The 16,563-nt window shown below is 40.5% G+C and overlaps 1 protein-coding gene across 5 annotated transcripts in view; it reads right to left on the bottom strand.

The window, feature by feature from the left end:
• ubtf (upstream binding transcription factor) overlaps nucleotides 1–16,563 on the bottom strand; it is a 28,026-nt gene that overhangs the window by 8,306 nt on the left and 3,157 nt on the right. For all 5 annotated transcript variants that reach the window (XM_034190239.1, XM_034190241.1, XM_034190242.1 and 2 more), the window contains exons 2-16: nucleotides 13,745–13,803; nucleotides 12,306–12,478; nucleotides 12,132–12,215; nucleotides 10,227–10,382; nucleotides 10,050–10,114; nucleotides 9,811–9,937; nucleotides 9,620–9,730; nucleotides 9,388–9,521; nucleotides 9,168–9,309; nucleotides 7,745–7,786; nucleotides 7,518–7,625; nucleotides 5,897–6,052; nucleotides 5,641–5,787; nucleotides 2,570–2,680; nucleotides 1,392–1,480 (exon numbers count right to left, since the gene is read on the bottom strand). In XM_034190239.1, the coding sequence (XP_034046130.1) occupies nucleotides 1,392–1,480; nucleotides 2,570–2,680; nucleotides 5,641–5,787; nucleotides 5,897–6,052; nucleotides 7,518–7,625; nucleotides 7,745–7,786; nucleotides 9,168–9,309; nucleotides 9,388–9,521; nucleotides 9,620–9,730; nucleotides 9,811–9,937; nucleotides 10,050–10,114; nucleotides 10,227–10,382; nucleotides 12,132–12,215; nucleotides 12,306–12,478; nucleotides 13,745–13,781 (1,682 nt within the window). In that variant the 5' untranslated portion in view covers nucleotides 13,782–13,803. The remainder of the gene's footprint in view (nucleotides 1–1,391; nucleotides 1,481–2,569; nucleotides 2,681–5,640; nucleotides 5,788–5,896; nucleotides 6,053–7,517; nucleotides 7,626–7,744; nucleotides 7,787–9,167; nucleotides 9,310–9,387; nucleotides 9,522–9,619; nucleotides 9,731–9,810; nucleotides 9,938–10,049; nucleotides 10,115–10,226; nucleotides 10,383–12,131; nucleotides 12,216–12,305; nucleotides 12,479–13,744; nucleotides 13,804–16,563) is intronic.

Below are 16,563 nucleotides of genomic sequence, written 5' to 3'. Positions count from 1 at the left end.
TGACCAGGTTGAGTGGCCTTACTTGCTAGAGTCATTACGCAGGTTTGGATTTGGTCAGACTTTTATATCCTGGGTGAAACTGATTTATTTTATTTATTTAAACCAAATTAGGAGCTTTTTGTCATTACCAGAAACATCAGTACAGGTTCCTATATGTTTTAATCATGGTTTTATGCCTCCTTGGCATGACAAGTCTTTTTGTGTTTGGAGACAGAAGGGCTTGGTGTCTATCAAAGATTTATACATTGACGGTAAATTTGCATCATTTGATCAACTGAAAGAAAAGTATACTTTGTCCAGTTCACATTTTTTTCGATACCTGCAAGTCTGGCATTATGCCCAAACAAAATTTGAAAATTTAAAAAAATTTCCCAATCGAGCATGATTTTTTTGACATTTTTAATAGCCCTTCTGACTCCAAACATTTGATTACAAAAATTGTGCACCTGTTTGATGACCGCACTGTTGCATTAACTGGAGAAATCAGGGATTCCTGGTGTGGTGAACTGGGTATAGAGTTGTCTGATTCCAGGTGGAGCGCATGTCTGTCTAACATTCATACGAGGCACCAATTAATCCAGTTCAAAATTGTTCACCGCTTACATTACTCAAAAGCCAAATTGCACAGAATCTATCCCTCGGTTTCTCCAGTGTGTGACAGGTGTAAGGTTTCTGATGATACACTATCTCACACTTTCTGGTCCTGCTCTTCTCTGACAGTGTTTTGGTCAAAAATATTTGACTGGTTTTCCCGAGCATATAAAACGAACCTGCAACTGGAACCTGGACTGGTTATTTTTGGTTGCACGCAGACTCTGAGATCTCTGCCTGCCAATATTCGAAAATACCTGGATCTTGGATTGGTGGTTGCTAAAAGACTGATACTGAGAGATTGGAAGTCCCCTGTTCCTCCTTCATTTCAGCTTTGGGTCAGTGAAATGATGACCATAATTCAAATGGAGAAACTCCGTCTTAGTTCGATGGACATCTTTTTTAGAATCTGGGGTCCATTTCTGCATCATTTTGACATTGTGAATCTGTAATCATTTGTAACTGTAATGCTTCTGAGCCTTGTTTGTTTGTGTGTTTTCTTCTATTATTTGAAAAAATTATAAATAAAATATAAAAAAAAAATAGGGGAAAAAAGTAGATTTGGGTTGTTCAAAAATGCAGTAATTTTTTTTTTGTAACTCTTTTCCTGCCATTGCTGTAGAAAACACATTTCGACAGGCTTGACAGCCTCGGGAAGACTTGACCAGAGATGCCAAAATAATTTGGTATCTCTGTAAATATATATATGGAGATCAACTACGTCTAATCAAACAATCACTCACTGGACTTTTAACAAGGTAATAACAACAGAACAAAGTACTTGGATGGTGCAAACTTACGATGGTGGTTTCTTGGGTTCACCCTCAAACTTCAGCTTCTTTCCCGAGACCACAGCAGCACCAGATGAACGCATTTCACACAGGTCTCTCTGTAAAATGACGATGGAGCGGTTAGACATTAACTCTCAATGACAGTTATTCTGGACCTCATTCAATGTGCATATTAAACAAATATGTAGGACTGCTTTTTTGCATTTGCGCAATATCTCTAAAATTAGAAAGGTCTTGTCTCAGAGTGATGCTGAAAAACTAATTCATGCATTTATTTCCTCTAGGCTGGACTATTGTAATTCATTATTATCAGGTTGTCCTAAAAGTTCCCTGAAAAGCCTTCAGTTAATTCAAAATGCTGCAGCTAGAGTACTGACAGGGACTAGAAGGAGAGAGCATATCTCACCCATATTGGCCTCTCTTCATTGGCTTCCTGTTAATTCTAGAATAGAATTTAAAATTCTTCTTCTTACTTATAAGGTTTTGAATAATCAGGTCCCATCTTATCTTAGGGACCTCATAGTACCATATCACCCCAATAGAGTGCTTCGCTCTCAGACTACAGGCTTACTTGTAGTTCCTAGGGTTTGTAAGAGTAGAATGGGAGGCAGAGCCTTCAGCTTTCAGGCTCCTCTCCTGTGGAATCAGCTCACAATTCAGATCAGGGAGACAGACACCCTCTGTACTTTTAAGATTAGGCTTTCCTTTTTGCTAAAGCTTATAGTTAGGGCTGGATCAGGTGACCCTGAACCATCCCTTAGTTATGCTGCTATAGACTTAGACTGCTGGGGGGGTTCCCATGATGCACTGAGTGTTTCTTTCTCTTTTTGCTCTGTATGCACCACTCTGCATTTAATCATTAGTGATTGATCTCTGCTCCCCTCCACAGCATGTCTTTTTCTTGGTTCTCTCCCTCAGTCCCAACCAGTCCCCGCAGAAGACTGCCCCTCCCTGAGCCTGGTTCTGCTGGAGATTTCTTCCTGTTAAAAGGGAGTTTTTCTTTCCCACTGTCGCCAAGTGCTTGCTGACAGGGGGTCGTTTTGACCGTTGGGGTTTTTCCGTAATTATTGTATGGCCTTGCCTTACAATGTGGAGCGCCTTGGGGCAGCTGTTTGTTGTGATTTGGCGCTATATAAATAAAATTGATTTGATTTGACTTCTCCTTCACAGTGAGCGTCATCTCTAACCTCATATCGTTTCTGGTCCTCTGCTGCCTTTTTGATCCACATAATCTTTTCTTTTTTCTCCATGGTGCTCCAGGTTGCTTCCATTGCTTTCTGTGCCTTGGGCCGATCGTTCTGCAAAGCAAAGATTCATATTTAAGTGTGAGAAATATAAAATCTATTTTTTCCCCTCTCTGGTTTGTATCTATTACAAAAACACAGCCGTGCACATAATCATTCAGCTCTCTTTAAAATGCTGAGATAAATAAAGCCCCCGTCACACATAGCAGGAATGTGCCGGAAGCATGCCTGACATGGCATTGCCATAATCCGACGCAGTCTGGAGGAAAAGAGGCGTGGTCAGCAGTGTCGGCGCGCAGACAGACTGCCTCATCGACACCTGTCAGATCACATCCAGAGCACATGTAGACAACGCACACTGCTGTCAGACGGCCATAAAAGGCGTTGCAGACTGCCCGATCTCCAAATGTCTGGATGGCAGACTGGAGCGCTGTTTTCCTCACACGCACGGGGGTGTAATTATCACTTAATCGTGTATGTCCGTGTGCATAATTCTGCATGGGCCGCTAAGTGTGCTCGCACGTGCGCACGCCTGCCACTGGACAGCTTCGCTCAAAGTTTGCTGGCATTGGGCCATGCAGTCCCTCAGATGGAGCGCCTTTCCAGGGAACTTTCTTTTTTCTTGTTTTCCCACTTCAGGAGCACAAAGCAATTCTGGACACCGTGATGGTTGGATTATCATATGGAATTAATGTTTTTATTTTGGATGACAGGATTTTAACCGCAGGCTGCTGTCCTGACTTCATGTCCACGTCGGCGCTGTGAAACACTGTGGACTGTTGGAGGTGAGATTCATGTTTACTAATGATGTAACAGCCTGCCACAAGCTCCAGGTTATATCTCCTCCAGAGTTGGAAGGTGAACATTACAGTGCGAGAGCCGTTCAGCTCAGAGCCTGACGCGTTACTGCGCAGCACAGAGAGAGGCAGCTGCCTGTGTTATGATGGACACAATACTTCACATTATTTACGTCCCCCATGGGAAGGAATAGACAAATATCTGTACTGTAAGGTCTATTGTGGATATAACCGCCTGTTCAGATTTGCCTCGGCATGTGTACAGTAGCGCACGGAGCTTTCAGTTTGATAGCTGCTGATCACATTCATTGTACATGATAATATTTCATAATTATTATCGTGATGAAGTGTGCCACATACATTTCAACAGTTCCTTTGCGCTCCGGGGGGGGGGGGGGGGGGGCATTATTATACTTGGGACGTGCAGGTCATACGGGCAGGTGCCCGATCTATCTCAAGGTTCCCTCGTACACGCTCAAATCATTTCGGATCCCCTTTTGCCACCATCAAAATATGTAAATTGCAGTCAGATGGTCGTCAGATTACACATGGACCACCGTTGGATAGGTGTCCCATCTCGACTGCACCCAAAGAGTTGTGAACATGTGCATAACACTCGGGGCTGCTGGCAAATTTTGAACAACTGTGTGGACTTCCGCAGATGGCTGTCAGAATGTTTTGGAACTGAAATTCGACAACTTTAGGATGTGCGCCAATTCATAAGTCCGACACCACTCTGCGTGAGTCCGCCTATGTGTGACGGGGGTATAATACTTTATTTGCCAGAAACTGATGTACAGTTGGCAGGTAAGTCGATGGACACTGGAAATTTTCTGTCATTTTGCCTCTACGCACCACCACATTGGAGTTGAACTGATGCAACACATCAGTTCAACTCCAATGTGGTTGTTGTGTTGACGTATTTAACAGTTGAGGAATTACAACCATTTTTATTGAGTTCCTCCAGTTTCAGAGGCCAAAAGTACTCAAAGAAACTACTAATTATAAATTTAAGGATTACTGTCAACACTTGAATTTGAACCCTTTTGCAGTCAATTACTGCATGAAGTCTGGAACTCGTGGGCACCACCAAACGTTTAGTTTCCTCCACTGCAATACTTTATGCAGGGCTGTGAAATGAAAATTGTGAAATCTGATTAAACTATAGAGGGGTCTGGGGGCGTGGCCCCCCAGGAGGCAGGGCCTCAGGCCCGTGGGGCCCTCGAAACCACATAAATTTTGTATCCAATTATACATTTTCAGCATTTCCTGGAAAAAAAGCGCATATTTAAATGATCCTAGAGTCAACCTTTCATTAAACTGTCAACGATAATGTTGAAATAACAAAATATAACTTTCCTTTAATTGTAAACCAAATTATGCATTAACTAAGAACAATTAAACTGCATGAAATTCATGAAGACTGAAAAGACTGTTAAAGCATTTCAAAAACCACAGCTAAAGCTTGTAGAATATTTTGAAAATCATGGTAAAATATCAATATCAAACCTTATAGTAAAAAAGTCACATATTCATGTGTAAATTCCTATAAATCCATTCAAAGCCACAATGTCTTTTTTCCATATAAAAATAATAAAATAATAAAAAAAAGTCACATAATCTTGTTTAAAAAGCACAATGTTTATTTTCCAGGGAGAAAAAAAAAAATTCTTACCACGTTTCCTGAGGGCACAAGATGCGGTTAGTTTTTCCTGTTTATTTTCCCTTTCGGGTGTGTTCATGAAGATAACACTTTTTCAAAGCGTCTTTCTTACCATCTTCCCTGTCTGATGTTGCTTTGCGACACAGATATGATGCAAAATTCTTCAGCGTCTTGGAGCAGGAGGCACACAACGCTGCCGAAGCAACCAGCCAGTCCCGCTTTACGACAACTGTCGTAACAGCCACGCTTTGAGTGAGGCATTTTTCTCCGCGGAGTTCTGTGGACACTGATTTGTATCTGTTATACAGATTGGAGTCCGCAGATTTATAAAACTTGCACGATGTTAAAAAAATAACACTTTGCGATAGGCATTTTAAAAACTCAGTGACGATCACGATTACAGAGTACAACACTAACAACCCTCCTCCGCCCATGATGAAATCCATGGAATTTTGCAGATCCGCTGAGTTTCTCACAGCCCTGTTTATGAGGTCTACAGTGTTTGTAGTGTAATGGGACAAAGTGGTGTTTTTGCCAGGAAACATTATGCGTACCTTAAATCTTGCCAAGTAGTCTCCTATGACACTCTGCTGCCAGATGTCCTGTGCCGTCTTTGGAGGGTCCGGTAGTCGGCTCCGATCCTCCCGCTCCTTCTTCTCCGATTCAGCCTTTAAAACAGTCTCCAGACGTTTATACTTCTCCTAAATGAACGAATCGACAACACAAATTGACAAACCTCTTCATGCAAGCTACTATCCAAGCCTGACATTTTTCCTGCCGTGCAAGGTCCGATTTTTATTCACTGGTTACCTTCTTCTTATCTGGCAGCTCATTCCACATACGTGCCAGGAGTCGTGTGAGCTCACTGTCAGAAAGGTCTGGCCGCTCCTGCTGCAGTTTGGGACGTTTCTCCTCAGAGAAGATGAACATGGCGGAAATAGGCCTTTTGGGTTTCTCTGGATTGGCCTTCATATCACAGAATAACAACATGAAACGGAGCTCAATATTCACAATGTTAAGTTGTGCTTCTCAAGAAAAATCCATCTGTACGGCAAAACCATCAACGTCCTAAAACTGAAGAACTGTAAAACTCTCAAAATTAAAATTTTTTACATATACCGGGAGGTCAAAACTCGGTGTGAACACCTCCCCCCACAAAAAAAAAAAAAAATCCCCACGTATTTCTGACATTTACAAATGCCTTTTTAACTGAATTTTGTGTTTCAAGTAGGAAATGTACAGAAGCCCTGAAATGCTCACATCGCCTGCTACATGGTGGCAAAAACTGCTCAAATGTGTCAGTTACATCTCAACTGGTTATTCATTTGACAAGATAATTTTTGGCAAAATAAGATGGGCAAAAATCAAATTACAGTTGTGTCCCTCACCCTTATGGGTGACCGAGTATAAGTCGCAACTGTTAAAAAAGACCCCTTGAAGAGAAAAACCATGTAATATAAGTCGTACCTTTTTCTGTATTAGAAGCTCATTAATTTGGAATATGTATAGATTGTTATAGTGTACTTATTATTGACATTTATTCTTTTATCATGTTTAGTGCTTTCATTCCTGTAAAAGTCCAATGTAAATAGCTACTATAATTATTATTATGAATAACAAATGCACGATTTTTCAGTATATAAGCTGCACCTAAGTATAAGTCACAGGGTCTCCCAAACTAGCAAAATAACTAGTTTACACTCGTAAAAAAAACAAACAAACAGCAACTTATATGCCAGAAAATTAGTACTTGTGTTACACTATTATTCCATTGCTGACATAATGCCAAAAATGTGCAAAGTAAAAATAAAGAACAACCTGATGGTTTGTATCTGTGCAAACGTGAAGACGAATTGTGCTTCCCAGCCAACTACTTGACACAACTCTGAACTCCACACTTTAGGCCTACAACTGACCAGTAATGGTTTTGGCTCATTTTACTGGGACTCGGTCTTTGTGGTCAACTCAATATGTAAATGGATGCTTCTGTGCAACATTCCTGTCTCGCACATTTGGCAATTCTGCGTTGTGGTTTTGTTTTATTTCATCTTTTTTTTTTTTAGAATATGCAAAGCTTGAGACTTTTTCCTACAATCAATAAACACCTGATGGGAGTTTTTTTTCCCCCTTAGCACTTTCATCAACATGTTCGCTCAGGAGGCACGTAAGGTTCTAACCTTATCTCATTATATATGAGTATCATTATATATGTGTATTATGTGTATTATTATTATTTTATTATTATGTTATTATATTATATATTATTATTGTTATTATATTATTATTATTATTATGTGTATTATACACATTATATATGTGTATCTTATGTTGTAATTTGTTGCTGTGTAAATAAAATGAAACCGAATTGTGTGTATGAATGCGGCACACGCAAGCTTCACCCCGACTGGGTGTCAGTACATTCTTGTCTTACCTTTGCTTTAGAGTTTTTTTTGGAAGCAGGACTATTGGCTCCGCTGCCCTTCTTAAAACCGATCTTCTCCTCAGACAAAACCCGCTGCTGCTCTTCTGCTGATAAACTCTACAGACACAGCACCAAAAACAAATCAGACCCCATTAAAGACATTTTCAGGTGTGAAATCTTTATTTGAAAAAAAAAAAAGTATCACCAAAGCCACATGCACACTGGAATAGACTTACACTGAGGAACCTGTTCATCTCGATCTCATACTCCTTCTTCCTCTAAAGACACAAACGATAAAATTTAGACAAAACCCTGGACCTTTAACAGTAAGGGTACTATCACACTGGGCTGCAACAGCCTGCAAATGACAATTGCGAGGGAAATTGCTTGATTTCACACAACAATCTCTGGGTAGCGCTCTTCCCTCACAAGCATTGCACCTAGATTTTGAACTGTTCAAAGTTGCCGAGGCAAAAAGGCTCCTCCCAGTATGCTCCTACAGCCATCCCTGCCGTCATGTGACCCTCTGAATGCACTCGCTGAGACTCCTAACGTGAGATTCATGAGAACTGTGGGAGGGGTGGACTACACACACAAGCTGTGGTGGAGCACTCCAAAATAGCGGAGATAATCGGAGGGGAACAGCCACTTCTGGAAGTGGCCAAGCTGCTGACAGCCTGGCCGCAGTGGACATCAGGACTCTTGTTTGAGCTTTCTGGACTTATGCATTTTAATTTTTTTTTTTTTTTTAATTGAGGAGCACAACTCTGCAGTAGCAGAGCGCAGTGCTCTTTTTTTTATCTGAAGCACTCTCTGTCTCTCTCTCCCCCATCTTTTCCTGAGAACATGCGGCGGGAGATCTTTGATGTGCTCACTGTGAGGACGACACACAATCAGTGAGGAAATATGATGTCATGCTTTCATTAAATGGCACACTGTTCAAATCCAGCTCCCACTGCACACGTCTTTAAACTGGGAAAAGCTTTCTGCTAAATGCTGTACTTTGGAAATGCGATGACATCTGTCCATCACAGCCAAAACGCGGGAGGACATATCTGTGTCATATTAGTGTCCAGATCCGCCTCGGATCTACTGTGGGGACCCAAAGTGGGAAAAAAAAAAAAAAAAAAAAATCAAAAACAAGGGACCGCACACTGCTACAAAGATATTGCTGAATAAATCAAATCAAAGGATCCACACTCCCAAGGTGGATCTCGAGGAGAAAGAGAACAAAAGGATCATATAAGAAATGGATTATATACTGGACATGGAGGACAGTAGAACCAGCAAGGACATCATTTAGCAAGTCTGTGAGTGCACTATACACTTTTGTTCTAACCCCCCCCCCATGTTTCTGTGGAGCTACTACGCTTTATATACTTATTATTTATTTTGTCATTACTGGGTACAATCAGGGGATCTCCAAAGTCTATTCACATGGACAATAAGAGCTGAACACTGTGCGCGTGCAGACATACACATACACACACACACACACACACACACACGTCATTGTTTCAGCAGCGAGTATTCACTTCAGTGATAAATCAACTGTGAAACTGACACTCGTTTGCATGTTTGGTCGCTAATTCATGTCTCCAACTGCTTGACAACAGTCACACTCAGCGAGATAGGACCCTAGACTGATTCTGACCACACCTGTTCACAGCGTTTTTGGTAAGCATCCTTCTCATTCTGTTTCAGCAACTTCCACCGCTGGCTACACATGACCATGCGCTCCGTGCTGGGTACATCTTTCATGCTCGACATCAGCTCAGCACAGAACATGGAGTAACCATTTCTAAAAGTAAACAGCCACAGTTAAAATTGTTACAACTGCAACTGTGGAGATCTGCCGAAAGTTGAAGTCTAGACTCACGGAGGTGGTTTGTTCGGTCGTCCATCGGACTTGTCCTTCAGATGCCTCTCAGCCTTCGTCAGAGTGGATTTAACAATATCCTCCTGTGTGATGTTTAACTCTGGATGTTGCTGTATATACTCACGCATTGCCTCCTACAATATTCCCGACACACACGATATTTTGTCAACAGTGATTCTACCTTTTATTTCTCAGAAGTGAACAAGCATGCCGCACACTGCCGCAGTCTCACCTCATATTCCTTCTGCTGCTCTAGAGATTTCGTAATCCATTTCAGTCTCTTTTTGTCAGACAATTGTGTCCACTGTTTCCCCAGGCCATCTTTAATGTCTTTGGTGGTTGCCTGGTAACAGATGAAGAATTTTATCATCTGTTGTGTCAGAGTTAAAATGTGTACTCTATCCACACAACACCCAAACATACATCTGGACGCATCTTGAGGATGGCCTTCTTTTCATGGTTGTACCACAGCTGCTGAGGTGTCTTGGGCTTCTCTGGGACATTAGAACCTTTCTTGGCCACACTCTCCATAAGGTCTGGATGTTCCTCCCTAAAGTTGCAAAGGAGAATCATTTTGTCAGCAGCCTCAGTAAAATATGTTGAGATACTGAAGATACCAAACACTCCCCGTTACTCAACGAGAATATAAACACTCATCTCACCTGAACTTCATCATACTTTGCACAAACATTTCTTTGTCTCTTAAGAAGTCATCAACATATTTTTTCTAAAGACATAAAAAATACATATCAAAATATTTCCATGAGAAAATGAAATACACAACCCACCAGCACAAAGATCATACCTCACGAGTTTCCACTCAGCTGACTTTGACTCACCTTTTTTTTGTCGGGTAGCTCTCTGTACTTCTTGGATAGGATTTTAGTGAGATCCAAATTGCTCATCTCAGGATATAATTTGGCATACTTTGCCCTCTTCTCCATGAAGAAGCGAAAGTATGGAGTCAATGGCTTTTTGGGGAAATCCGGATGTTTCTGCATATGACAAAGTTGAATTCAAAACACGTATGACTTACATAAAGATGTTCCTCATTGTTTAATATTACCGCTTACTAGGGCATTCCCTGGAGGTTACCATCACTTTACATGGATGCAGATACACTATATCGGCTCACCGAAGGCAGGGCAATAATGTCATTATCTGCCCAATACTTTGTCCTCTCTGGAACAGTTTTTTTTTTTGGTACTGTGGCAATGTTGCACAGTGGGGGTTGCACCACGGGTCAGCACCAGCACCCACCATGCCTCCTATAAGACTTCCTGCCCCAGGACTTTTTAAAAAGACTATCATTTTCAATACAAGCAATAGTAGTACTTTCTCTTATCGTGGCCCTGTTCTGTGGAATGATCTCCCTGCATCAATAAAACAGTCAGATTCTGTGGAGACTTTCAAGTCCACACTTAAGATGCACTTATTTTTCCTTTTGTATGGCTAGCATACTGGCATAGTATAGTTCTACGCTTTTTACTCTTAATTAATTTTATTAGGAAACAGAGGGTGCCTAATTTCTGGGTCTTTCAGTGAAGCTTGGGGCTAGTGGCCGGCGATCACCTTAGTATTTCCTGCTTTTCTTGTTGTTTAATGCTGACAAATTATACAGTATTTCTTGTCTTTCTGATGCCTGATTCTGTTTTTTCTCTCTGTTTAAGGTGCAGCTCCATCCAGAGATGGGTGTTGTATTTGAGCTGGAGACCCTCCTGTCCTCTGCACTAACAGCATTTCCTGTATATTCGTTTTGTGAACTGTTCTGTAATTTATGTCTGTAGCATGGCCCAAGCAGAGGGTCACCCCTTTGAGTCTGGTCTACTTGAGGTTTCTTCCTCAGAGGGAGTTTTGGGGGGTTAATAAGGTTAGACCTTACTTGTGTGAAGCGCCTTGAGGCAACTCTGTTGTGATTTGGTGCTATATAAATGAAAATAAATTGAAACTGAAAATTTGAAAAAGTAGCATAAACATAGATAGCATCAGGTGAAACAGTAAGGTTAAATACAACCTTTTGCCCCAGGATTTCTAAAGGCAGTATGACGTCACCGTGATGTATGTTGGTTAGTTGAGCAAAATAATCCAAGATACCAGAATACGCTCCAGACAGATGGATTTCTGTGTAAAGCTAATATGTTTGGCTTTCTTTCTTATATTTCTTAAAGGTTAGCAAGAAATTAGCACTTCACTGAAAAAACTATGTTTTAGTAACCAGATAATACCTCTGATGTGATTTAAAAGACATCCTACAGATACCTTGGCAAGCTAACTGGCAATACAGGTACATCATTGTGACACTTTCTGAAACAAATTAGTCAAACTCTGACTCTGCCAAAATTTGACTAATTCCATGGAGGAAAAGCTCAGAGTAACACAGTAACTTTATAATCTATAAAGCCAGAGCGGCTTTATAATCGATCGTTACAACATTATGCATAGCAACGCCAAGTAACCATGAGCTGGCCATGCCCTGGGAATGCCCATCAAGTGACAAATGTCAACTGCTTGTCGCTCTCATTTGTAGCTTTGTGTGATGAGTGACAGAGAATATGACTTGCGTAGTGATAATAATGATTACACATTCAATTTTATTCCGGGCCCTATGGTTTATCATAGGCCCCACCAGGGATGCTAATTAAATGGTGGGCTACTAACTATAGACGGAGGGCCCATGATAAACCACAGCCCCCTCCAAAATGATGTTATTGTATAATTAGTGCCAAATGCCTGTATTAAATCACCTTTAATTTCTTGCCCTTGTAAGGATTCCTGATGTAATCTTGGGCGTCAACTATCAGTTCCGTCAGTGTCCGAAACTTCCGAATCTTTGGTTAAGGCAGAAAAACAAAATCATATACATTCAATTGATTACTGAGCATGGCATTTAATAGACAATCAATACAGGTCCTCCTTACCTCTTTGGAGACCTCTAGCCACTTCTGCTTACACATTTCTGCTGTGTAGGAATTGAAGGCCACCTTCTGCCAGTCGAGGTGGGACTCAGATGTTTTGTATTTTGTCAGGTCTTTCTGTGGCAGAGCCACTTTCATGGCTTCAAGCAGTTTTAAGAGGTCATCCTGTGCCCACACTGGAACAACAGAAAATATGACAAAATACTTTGAGCCACCTCACATCAAATTCTCAGATTTCAGGTTTTTACATGCAAATATTTTCTAGTTTCAGTACTCCTCTCTGACAGTAAATGGAATAATTTTGGGATTTGGGCAAAACGAGCCATTTGAGGACATCATCTTGGGATTTGGCACACCACAGATTGACATTTTTCACCATTTGGTGAGAACTGATGGACCAAACAACTTTTCAATTAATTAAGAAAAGAACCAACACATTAATTAATAATGAATATAATTGTTAATTGCAGCCCTATAAAATATACATATAGTTTAGATTTTTATTTTCCTTCTGACTTTTATGTCTCAGAAGGAAAATAAAAATCTAAACTATATGTATATTTTATAGGGCTGCAATTATTAACAATTTTATATCTCAAGCAGGGGTGGTGGCCAAGTGGTTAATGCGCTTGGTTTCAGTTCAGAAGGTTCCGGGTTCAAATCCCACCCCTGCCACATTTCTCTATGTAATGTGGAGTTGCGTCAGGAAGGGCATCTGGCGTAAAACTTGTGCCAATTCAACATGCAGATCCACCTTGGATTTGCTGTGGCAACCCCAAGTGCAAACAAGGGAGCAGCCGAAGGGACTTACTTACTTCTGACTTTTATGTCTCAGAAGGAGGCAAAGCTGTTTGCTAGATTTTCTTCCACCTCCCATGGCTGTCTTTTTAATTTCTGGCACTTGAATTTTTTTTTTTTTTTTGTAAAATAAATACATTTTATGGCAAAATATTTTAATGCAAAGTGGAACGTTATTGATGGAATCTATGGCTGATTTACTGGCAAATTATCCAAAAGATGACTACTCAGAAAATAATCAACATACTAATAACAACATAGACATCAGCTTAATCAGTTACAAAAATAATCATTGGTTGCATCCCTATTTAAGGTAATCCTTAACATTCAGTCTGTCCAATTACTTTTGGACTCTGAAATGAAGAGGGGTAAAATGGCATAATTCTAAAATGGTTAATGAAATTGCTAAAACCTTTGAATTAAAGCTAAAATTCTACACTGTAGGCCCATGTTTCATTTCAACTCCACTGAGATGGTGTACACAGGCAGAATTTACAAAAATCACCACTGATCTCACATTTACACACCAGTGACATGAAAGTGTCTGCGGTAGTTTTAAAGTAAAAATAGCAGTATGTCTATAATAGTCACAAAAACAGATCTTGCATTTAGTATTGAGAGGGTATGTTACAGGTGAGAGATACCTTGGTCTTGGGTGGACGCCTCCATGTTTCCATTCATTTGTGGGTGAACACTCTCTTATCTAGTGAAAAAAGTTTGAAAAATAAGAGCAACACAATGTAAATCAGAAAAAATGTTTACAGTCTGTCTTTATAACTGGAATGCGTCAAAAAAAAATTGCACAATATATATTTTTCTTCTACTATTAGGCTATTTAAAAAGGCTGTAGGACGATTTAGCCTGTCTAATTGCATACCAACAGGTTCATGAATATCATACCAAGATCAGCGGCAAAAATTTGACCCAATATTTTTCCAGTCTCGAATGAAAAGCATTTAAAGTTGATACCTCAGTGACCTCTTGGGGGAGGGAGTTCCAGGTGCTTGAGTAGTCATAAACCTTTACCTCATAATTTAACGTCCTGCTTCCTCGGTTTTAGGTTGTCTTCTAGTCATGTTGCTGTCCAATTTGATGTAGTCAGCATCTACCATATATGGCGCATTTTAATTCACAGCTGTTAAAAAAAAACTGCCTCTTCAAGAGGCAAAACCCATATATGTCGCACTGGAATATAAGTCACATTTTTTTCTGTATAAGCTCAGTAATTTTGGATTTTTTTGCACTGCTGTAGTGTACTTCTTATTGGAGTTTATTTAATTTCATCCTTGTTCTTGTGAAAGTCCTAAATAGTTACAAAATGCATGATTTTTTGGGGGAGATACAAGTTGCACCTGAGCGTAAGTAGCGAGACCTCACAAATGTAAAAATGCAACTTACTGTGGTCACATTAAAGCTACAAGTGACAGAGAAAAAGTGATAACTCGACATTCATTTTCAATCAGAGTGGCCGTTTCACAGCAGCAAGAGACAACGGTTCTATGCCGCCAGCTAGGTGGGGCCAAAACAGTGCATTTTATGCAAATGTGAGTGATGCAACATGGAAACTACCAATCCAAATGAATAGGCGGCCTGGTGTCAGCTGGTTTGTAAGCGCCAACAAATTAATCCAAGATGACAAAATATGCTCCGAAACAACTGTACTTCTACATAAATCTAATCTGTTTCTCATATATTGCACAAACGTTCACGAGAAATAAATGCTTCTAAATCTAAAAACGCTGTTTTTGTAACCAGATAATGCCTCTGAAGTCATTTACAAAACATCTTACGGAGATGTTAGCATGCACACCCCAGGAATGCTCATCAAGTGAAAAAGCCAAGTCCTTGTCTCTGTCACGTGTGCCTAATGAGACTGTAGGGTTGTAATTCATAAAATTCAGTATTCCTTGTGTCTGCTTGAGTATTTCATTCATGTCCCCATGCGCTTTCCTATACTCTCGGCTTGGCAACTTCAAGTCCTTCAGGCAGTTTTTATACGATTCACCACACAAAGCTGTTACCAACTTGGTTGCACGACACTGGACATTTTCAAGCAAGATCAAATCTTTTTTTGGACACCGGCTACCAGATTGGCATCCAGTGGCTTTGCATCTCCATAAAAGCACTGTAATTTTCCAACAACGCACTATGATTTTTGGTGCAAAAATCAGTGCACAAGTTACCAGCAAAGACGACAGCATTGGAGGGCAGGGAAGATGTCGGGTTCCTTTTTTTTTGTAATTTAACCAAAAGAACTGATCTGAAAAGAAGGAAAGTGGTCATACGGGTAGTTTTTGTGATGCTCCATTGTGCAGCAACTCATCTGGGAAGGATAAAATGCTTAGGATCCAGAGATCATACAGATTTCCACACAAAGAACCACCAAAGATTACAAATGGCTGAGCAAAGCAGAAACTGTTCCTCACGCATCTTGGACAAAATTGTGCACTCAAGATGTCACGATATTTAGAAATGTGAAGCCACTGGAACCCCAAGGTGGAGATGAACTATAGCTGTGAACAATTTAACCACAAGCATTAGAATGAGACCTCGTCCATATAGATACGATCTTTTTGTCTTTTTCAAAAAGTGTGCCATAAACATGGCACCGTTTCCAGAAATACCTGAGTACACACGAAATCACTGAAAATGACTGAAAATGCTATAATATATATGCCAGGCCTGCATGTGGCACGCTAACACTCCCACAACAAAACAGAGATGATGTATTGTGGAGCATCAGAAGTCGACTTCTGCTTCAAGTCCCACTAGATTATAAATCGACTAAACTACAGTGAGGAAAATAAGTATTTGAACACCCTGCAATTTTGCAAGTTCTTCCACTTTGAAATCATGGAGGGGTCTGAAATTTTCATCTTAGGTGCATGTCCACTGTGAGAGACATAATATAAAAAAAAAAACTCCAGAAATCACAATGTATGATTTTTTAAATAATTTATTTGTATGTTACTGCTGCAAATAAGTATTTGAACACCTGTGAAAATCAATGTTAATATTTGGTACAGTAGCCTTTGTTTGCAATTACAGAGGTCAAACGTTTCTGGTAGTTTTTCACCAGGTTTGCACACACTGCAGCAGGGATTTTGGTCCATTCCTCCACACAGATCTTCTCTAGATCAGCCTGGTTACTGGGCTGTCACTGAGAAACACAAGAGTTTGAGCTCCCTCCAAAGATTTTCTATTGGGTTTAGGTCTGGAGACTGGCTAGGCCACTCCAGAGCCTTGATATGCTTCTTACGGAGCCACTCCTTGGTTATCCTGGCTGTGTGCTTCGGGTCATTGTCATGTTGGAAGACCCATCCACAACCCATCTTCAATGCTCTAACTGAGGGAAGGAGGTTGTTCCCCAAAATCTCGCAATACATGGCCCTGGTCATCCTCTCCTTAACACAGTGCAGTCGTCCTGTCCTATATGCAGAAAAACACCCCCAAAGCATGATGC

The sequence above is a fragment of the Thalassophryne amazonica genome, chromosome 16, assembly GCF_902500255.1.
Source record: "Thalassophryne amazonica chromosome 16, fThaAma1.1, whole genome shotgun sequence".
Taxonomy (NCBI): Eukaryota; Metazoa; Chordata; class Actinopteri; order Batrachoidiformes; family Batrachoididae; genus Thalassophryne; species Thalassophryne amazonica.
This window is presented reverse-complemented; position numbering and strand designations above follow the sequence as displayed.